Below are 7,066 nucleotides of genomic sequence, written 5' to 3' on the forward strand. Positions count from 1 at the left end.
ATTTACAAATATGTGTACACGATTGGTGGCTACGGCGAGGGGTACTTTTACCCAACATAGGTCGCAGCATGATCTTAGGATTGCCCCCTCCGCTCTAGGCGTTATTCAGACTCTTCATGTTTCTTTGTATTTTGCCTTTTTATTTTTTATTTGTGTGAGAGGACCTTATTTGTCTATGTGCATCTTAGCTATGTACAGGCCGGGTGTAATGCTTAATTTTTTTAAGTAATAAAGCGCTCCTTTTCGAAAAAACAAACACATGGGTACACCTAAATTGGTACTCCTCACCAGGATCTGTCATCTCAAGCGTGTTTTGCATTCCTAAGGCTTATAGAAATCTTCTTTTTTTGCCTCCCATTTAATCAATCATGTTTTATGAAAATTCACCCTTGTTAATTCTTATTCAAGGACCATGCTAGGAGGAAAACAATTTTTAGTGGAGGATGTTACGGGAGGGGGGGGGGGGGCTCTATAGCATTTCATTGTCCGATGTTGTGTCGACATCTTGCTAAGCCCTTGCTGCCGCCAAGCCCTTGCAAAACCTGTGTAAAACTAACATGTCTTTTATGTCGGCGGTGGTATCCCTCTAGGAACCACCCTCTTTCCACCTCGGTCCTTGGAGGTTGTAAGCCAAAGGAACATTAATGGTCGAGATTTGCTATACATTCCCTGTAAGAAAGATATATTTACTATACATTAAGTTCTTCTCTGGCATGACCTAGATTTATTGGTCCGCGACGGGGGCAAAGATGCGAATAGTTGATCAAGTTTACCGTGCACAACACATGGAGGCCATCGAGGATGTTAGTGACAAGGATGCGCCACCAACCCAACAACATGCCGCCTACAAGTCGCGTGCCACTCGACTACGAGACCGTCGTAATCGCAAGGATACCGAATAAAATTGGCCACATCAGCACAACAATAGCACCGCCGAGCCGCGAGGTTCACCCGACGACGTTCGATCGTACTAGAAACCAGCACCGGCGAGCCGCATTGTTGCGACCGACAACCGCATATGCTACATCTTGCGAAGCATATTGCTGGACCAGAGATGGAGAATGATGTGACCGACGACGGATGTTGCTTTGCTTTTTTGCTTGGATCGGCAAATCGGTGGTGCTGCAACCTGCGGCAGATTTTGCTGGGAGCGGCGGTGACCTTTGCGGTAACCGGGCCGGTGACGATGTTGCGGCTGTGGGCTCTATGTGTTGTACCGGCGTTGGGGGACGCTGCGACCGCGGTTGACCGATGCTGCGGTGGGCGCTGAGAGGAGAAGACGGGCTAGACGGCATGCTGCAGTCGATGCGACGGGCCGCCGCAAGCTAGCCGGCAGCAGGTGTTACGGGCGGCGTCAGGGGTGGTGCGAGCGGACGACTTTGGTGCGGCATGCTCGCACGCGTGCGGTGCTGCGAGTCCAAAGCGGGGTGCAGGGATGCGGCTGCGGAGGGGATGAGAGTGTGCGGATGCGGGAGGAAGAGAACGGTTCGAGGAAGGGGCATCCAACGGCCGCGGAAGGCCGGATCGGGTGCCCACCAATCGAGAGCTGCCACCGGTCGGCTGACGCCCGGCGTCGCCCTTTTCTCTTGCATCCATGCCTACACTAATTACAGGCTTTAAATTTTTCTTCAAGAAAATTTAGAGGAGTCCGGGAAAAAATATATCCAGTTTAGTTTGAATGGACAGTTTGTTTTTCGTTTAAATTTGGTTTGCTTCGGGTGCACGTCCAAATATCCATCTCCTCCTCGTGGTTACAGACTCCTCGCCGTTCTTTTACCCCTCCCGAGCCCGTGACCTACCGAACCCGACCCGGCCCGGATCTAAAATCTCTCTCTGCCAGCCAGCACGCGCCTGCCCTACAGCCGCCACCGACGCCTCGTCCCCGCCCCCTCCCACGGTCGCCGCCGCCGCCGCCGCCGTCGCCGTTCGTCGCGCCCCTGCCGTCTCCGCCCCGTCCGCGGCCTTCCCCCCCATTGGGACTCGAGGTATTTGCACCCGCTGATTCTCCAAACCCCACTGATCTCCACGATTCCTGGGTGGCCGGCGCGCCGTCTGGATCCGCCGCCGCCGACCTCGCTGCCTCGCCGTGGCGTCGATTGATCACGTTGCTGATGTGGTCAAGTTTTTTCCTTTAAACTGATTATAGGACCTGAGTTGCTTCTAGCTGGGAAGGATGAGCAAAGGCCCGGTTCCGTTCCCTAGCTTTGGGAAGAAAGCAAAAGGTAGGCAGGCATCTTCCTCTTCCCTGGTGCTCAATTGTCAAATATCCTGCTAATTTATGCACTTGTTGTGTGCCTTGGCGATTTAATTTTGTTGTGGCTGGTCCTGAGAATGCAGTGTGTTTCTTGGTATCGTTTAGATAGAGCTAACTTAAGACAGACAGACAGCAGCATATGTTCCAACATGTTGCATAGGGCTCGCTTTGAATCCACTGGACTTAATAATCGCTTTGCTCATTATTAGTGGAGCTATATGATAGTTTTTGAATGGATAAATAGATGGATACTCTCGTATCAGCTTCCTTTTTCAGTTACTGCATTAATTTGATGTGTAGTCCCATATATACCTGCCAACTGTAAACCGTTGTTGCATACCTATGATCGGCATGGATGGGCCGTGTTTATAAAGTAATAACGGCTCTACTCCGAGGGAACCCTGTATATGACCCAACCGTTATGCGGAATGGGATTTGGATTACTGTTTGCTCATATTGTTTTAGTATATCTCGTTGTTTTACCGATAGATTGGGCAATAACCGTTTCCTGCCTTTATCTGATGTTGCCTACCAAATACAGATTAATGCTGTGCCTTTTTATGTTGGTTTTCGGCATTATTAAGCTTTCGTCTGGTTGTACTTCTTGTCCTCTGAATCTATGAGTGTCTTCCAGTAACCGTCTCATATGTTTATTTCTCTATCTATAGATCTCTTGTACAAGGACTACAATTTTGACCAAAAGTTTTCATGGTCAACAACTAGCGAATCTGGTTTGGTAAGACACTCGCCATTTAGCCCATTGCAGTTTTGTGTGTGTGTGAAGATAATGTCCTAACTACCTGCTTGCTTGTTAGCTAAAAATACATTGCCTTTATTATATTATATTGCAGGGTATCACAGCCTCTGGTGTGAAGTTCGATGAACTGTTCATTGGTGACATACGGGTACAACATAAAAGTGGTAGAAATACTGTTGATGTCACAATCGATTGCGATTCCAAAGTAAGATCCTTGTAAAGTTTGGTTCTCTATTCTTGTTTACATGCCTGTATTTAGTGCAAAGACTACAGTGTATTATTGCTTATATTTTTCTCAAATAGGGGCTGCTAGTTTGGCCCCGTTACAGCCTCATAAATGTATATTAGAAGACGAAATAGGAAGTAACATGCAGTGCCAAAATAAGCAGGACATGTGTTTTAATTTGGCTTTTGTTCAGCTGAAATTGATGAATGTTATATGTAATGCTGGACGGCCTTCCGTTTTGAGTTTTGAGGCTATAAAGAATGCACTGACATAGCCAACTTGTTGATTTCTGAATGTGAGATTTAGATAGACTATCATACCTATGCAGCTGTGTTCTTAGCTCATTCTTTCATTCTGAAGACTGAATATTCTTATTTTTCCAATCTTCCTGACTTATGGCATGTCAGAATTAAACATCGTCTATCTATGTATCTTACTAGAGTCTTTGCTCCTGCAGGTGTCAACAGCGGTCACTTTTGATGAAGTAGTCCCTGGTTTGAAGACTTCTTTCGGCTTCAAGGTTCCTGATCAAAAGTCAGGGAAGGTGGGTATATTTTGCTTTGGAGGGGTAATCAATTTTACTGAAACATAGGAGGGTTTTTTTTTTTGCGGGAAGAAAACATAGGGAGTTGGTGCTGTAGTAAACGAGTAATGCATTCAGCGAGTCTAAATAAGCTGGATTTGAGTCTTTTTTCATATTATATTTATCTATTGCCTGTAAATTGGCTTATAACCAACATTCAACCCCACCACTTCTCCATATTGTGTTAATTCCATTGTTTTTCTACTAACAACTGTTCATTGTCAGCTCGATTTGCAATACCTTCATGATCGCTTCGCACTGAATTCAACCATTGGCTTGACTTCGGCACCTGTGATCGAGCTGGCAACAACTATTGGCACAAACGAACTTGCTGTCGGTGCCGAGGTTGGATTTGACAGTACTTCAGCTTCTGTTACCAAGTACAACTCAGGTGTCAGCTATACCAAGGATGATTTTTCTGCCGCCTTACAAATGTAAGTCTTTGCAAGTTTCTGCTTTGTTCAAGGCTTCAAGCATACGAGATCTGCATTGTGACACATTGCTCGAATGTAGCCAATGACATCTTTCTGCTTGCAAAACTTGCCCACATAGTTGTTCGGTATTGCTTTAGAATATAGTAACAAGGAAGAGCTTGACTTTCAGGTTGGGCTGAAGTTTTAAACCGTAGCTGATTAAAATATCATATAGGATAATACTGGTAACTTTGAGGGCAGCAGCACCCATACAGTGCATTGAGATGTCTGTCTCTAGGATTACAGACATTTTCTCTTGACAAACTCCATCTGATATGTCTTTCCTATATTGGATATCTTCTGCAAGTTTGATGACCGGGTGCATTTTGGTTAACAAAGCCCTCGCTTGCCGTTCACTAACAAACCTTGGTTTGTGTTTTGCTACACAGGGCTGACAAAGGCGAGACACTGAGAGCTTCCTACATCCACCTGTTCAGCCCGAGCAGCGCAGTGGCGGCCGAGGTAACGCACAGGTTGAAAACAAAGGAGAACTACTTCACCATCGGGAGCTCCCACGCGCTCGACCCCTCGACGACGCTCAAGACGAGGTTCAGCAACAGCGGGAAGGCCGGGCTCCTCTGCCGGCACGAGTGGAGGCCCAAGTCGTACGTGACCCTCTCGGCCGAGTACGACCCCAAGGTGGTGAGCTCGCCGTCAAGGTTCGGCGTGGCCGTGGCCCTCAGCCCCTGATCACCCGCCCGCCCGCTTCTCCTCCCTGTACAACAGCGCCAGCGTTAAGCACGCCGCTCCGCTCGTATATGTCCGAGCCATACTCGCCGATGATTCTTTTTGGTCTCTCTCTTTTTGGGTGACAACAGTATTGGTATTGGCCCACGGAAACCTTGTCTAGGAGTTGGGCTCATTTTTGCGGGATTCCTCCGATTAGCCTGCCGGCCGGCCGGCGAAGTTACGGGCCGGGAACTGGAAATATACAGAGGTTTTGTATTAGGCATGCGCTTTGGCCGCCCCATGCGATGAAATTCTGACTTGGTGCTCGGGTTTGCTCGAAAATCGTCGCGTCGACTGCCTGGGGCGTCTCGGGGTTAGTGATTGTTAGTTTGACATCGTTTTTATTAAGCCTGCATTTCCCTGATGTGTTGTTGTTGTGGTTCATCTTTTTGCAATGTCCTGGATGGCCTATCGACCAATGATTTTTTGTGGGGTGGGTGGTATGGGCACCTACCACTCTTGGGACTGGGTGGTCATGGGCAGTGACTAGTGAGGGACCGAGGACGAGATCTCTCTTTCCTGTGGCAAATCATGGGTTCCCCGTGACTTGTCCTGTGTGTCACCTACTACCAAGGGTTGGGGTGCGCGTGGCCTCCTCGCGTCACTTGGCCCGGCGCTCTCCACGCTCCACCGTCTCCCGCCCCTTTCTCCTCGCCCCCAACTCTATCCTCCCCACCACCCGACTGACTAAACCCCCAGACGTCCCGGAGGTTTCAGCAGCAGCACGAGAACCACGGTGATGGGCGCCGTGACAATGGCGAGCAGCTCCCTGGTCCTCCGCCCGCGGGCGTCGTCGTCGTTGCCGAGCACGAGTCCTCGTCGTGCGCCCACGCGCCGGGCGGCATTGCCCGCCCCGCGGCGCCTCCGGGCCGCGGCTGCTGAAACTCCTCCGCGGGAGGGGGGGCTCTCCGTGGTGGTGGCCGGCGAGACGAGGTCGGCGACGACGACGCGGCTCTACTCGCTGGCGCCGTACCCGCTGCTGCTGGCGGCGCTGCTGCCGGGGGCGGAGCCCATCAGCGCGGCCTTCGAGCCCTTCGTGGAGCTGGTCAGGACCTTGAGCCTCCCCGACTGGCTCGTGCACTGGGGCCACCCCGGCAACATGGTACTCCCTGCTCTATGCTCTTTCCTCCTCGCCATCAAAAACAGCCTAAAATCAGTAGAAAATATCCTTGTTCCTTTCAGGCCGTGGTGCTGTTCGCAATGGGTGGGTACGGGACATACCTCGGATTCAGGATCAAGCTGTCTGACGACCCTGTAAGTAGCACTCGTACAACATTTTGTCCACAGTACAGGCTTAACAATCACTGGAGGTACTGCCAGCACTTGTGTGTAATCTGGAACCGACACCAAAAGCATCACAACTGCATATATACAGGAGGAGAAGGCCAAGGCCAAGGACCTCCACCCCAAGCTCCTCGGCGGCATGTTCTTCTTCTTCGCCCTCGGCGCCACAGGCGGGGTCACCGCCCTCCTCACCTCCGGTAAACCCATCTTCGAAAGGTACGTACGTGCACGCACCTCTCAGAATTCACAACAACAGTGCACACTGAAAGCTTGGCTTCACCTGTTGGAATGGCTTCAATTTGCAGTCCTCACGCGGTCACCGGGGTCATCGGCCTTGCGCTCCTCACCGTGCAGTCTCTCCTGCCAACATTGTTTGAGGTAACAACATAAGATCAACTCCTGCACAGCAATGGCTCGGATCGATGGATAACCTGTGATGCTGTTTTGTTTGTCAGGGGAACCCTGGGCTGAGAGGCGCGCACGGCCTACTCGGCAGCAGCATCATGACGCTCTTCCTTTTCCACGCCGCGTTTGGGCTGCAGCTTGGCCTCAGCTTCTAATTAGCTCGTGCGTGTGTGCGTAGCTGGTGTTAATTCGTTTGGGGTTTGTTTCTGTGTTTGTGGTTGCTTAGAAGAAGTAAATTCATCTCTCACAGTTTCATCCTTGTCTTTGTTAGCTAGCAGTAATACTGTCAAGAAAACGATATCCCAACTTACCTACGTGCAGGTATGCATTACAACATAATTTCTTCCCAGAACCA

The 7,066-nt window shown here is 50.0% G+C and overlaps 2 protein-coding genes across 2 annotated transcripts; both read left to right on the forward strand.

Annotated features, from left to right (window-relative positions):
- Positions 1-1,770: 1,770 nt before the first annotated feature.
- Positions 1,771-5,241, forward strand: LOC123098931 (mitochondrial outer membrane protein porin 6). The gene is made up of 7 exons (XM_044521004.1): positions 1,771-1,985; positions 2,147-2,222; positions 2,923-2,990; positions 3,106-3,216; positions 3,695-3,781; positions 4,046-4,254; positions 4,683-5,241. Exons 2-7 carry the CDS (start codon positions 2,174-2,176, stop codon positions 4,981-4,983), a joined length of 825 nt encoding a protein of 274 aa, XP_044376939.1. The 5' UTR covers positions 1,771-1,985; positions 2,147-2,173; the 3' UTR covers positions 4,984-5,241.
- Positions 5,242-5,519: 278 nt separating this feature from the next.
- LOC123098932 (uncharacterized) lies at positions 5,520-7,066 on the forward strand. The gene is made up of 5 exons (XM_044521005.1): positions 5,520-6,124; positions 6,205-6,276; positions 6,398-6,522; positions 6,612-6,684; positions 6,762-7,066. The coding sequence occupies exons 1-5, from the start codon at positions 5,762-5,764 to the stop codon at positions 6,864-6,866; spliced, it is 738 nt and encodes a 245-aa protein (XP_044376940.1). The 5' UTR covers positions 5,520-5,761; the 3' UTR covers positions 6,867-7,066.

Source organism: Triticum aestivum, chromosome 4D (genome assembly GCF_018294505.1).
Source record: "Triticum aestivum cultivar Chinese Spring chromosome 4D, IWGSC CS RefSeq v2.1, whole genome shotgun sequence".
Taxonomy (NCBI): domain Eukaryota; kingdom Viridiplantae; phylum Streptophyta; class Magnoliopsida; order Poales; family Poaceae; genus Triticum; species Triticum aestivum.

Coding starts and splice junctions, on each gene's coding strand:
- LOC123098932 (XM_044521005.1), top strand. CDS start 5,762: ATGGGCGCCGTGACAATGGCGAGCAGCTCCCTGGTCCTCCGCCCGCGG. Junction 6,125..6,204: donor GGGGCCACCCCGGCAACATG/GTACTCCCTGCT, acceptor TGTTCCTTTCAG/GCCGTGGTGCTGTTCGCAAT. Junction 6,523..6,611: donor GGTAAACCCATCTTCGAAAG/GTACGTACGTGC, acceptor TTCAATTTGCAG/TCCTCACGCGGTCACCGGGG.
- LOC123098931 (XM_044521004.1), top strand. CDS start 2,174: ATGAGCAAAGGCCCGGTTCCGTTCCCTAGCTTTGGGAAGAAAGCAAAA. Junction 2,991..3,105: donor CAACTAGCGAATCTGGTTTG/GTAAGACACTCG, acceptor ATTATATTGCAG/GGTATCACAGCCTCTGGTGT. Junction 4,255..4,682: donor TTTTCTGCCGCCTTACAAAT/GTAAGTCTTTGC, acceptor TTTGCTACACAG/GGCTGACAAAGGCGAGACAC.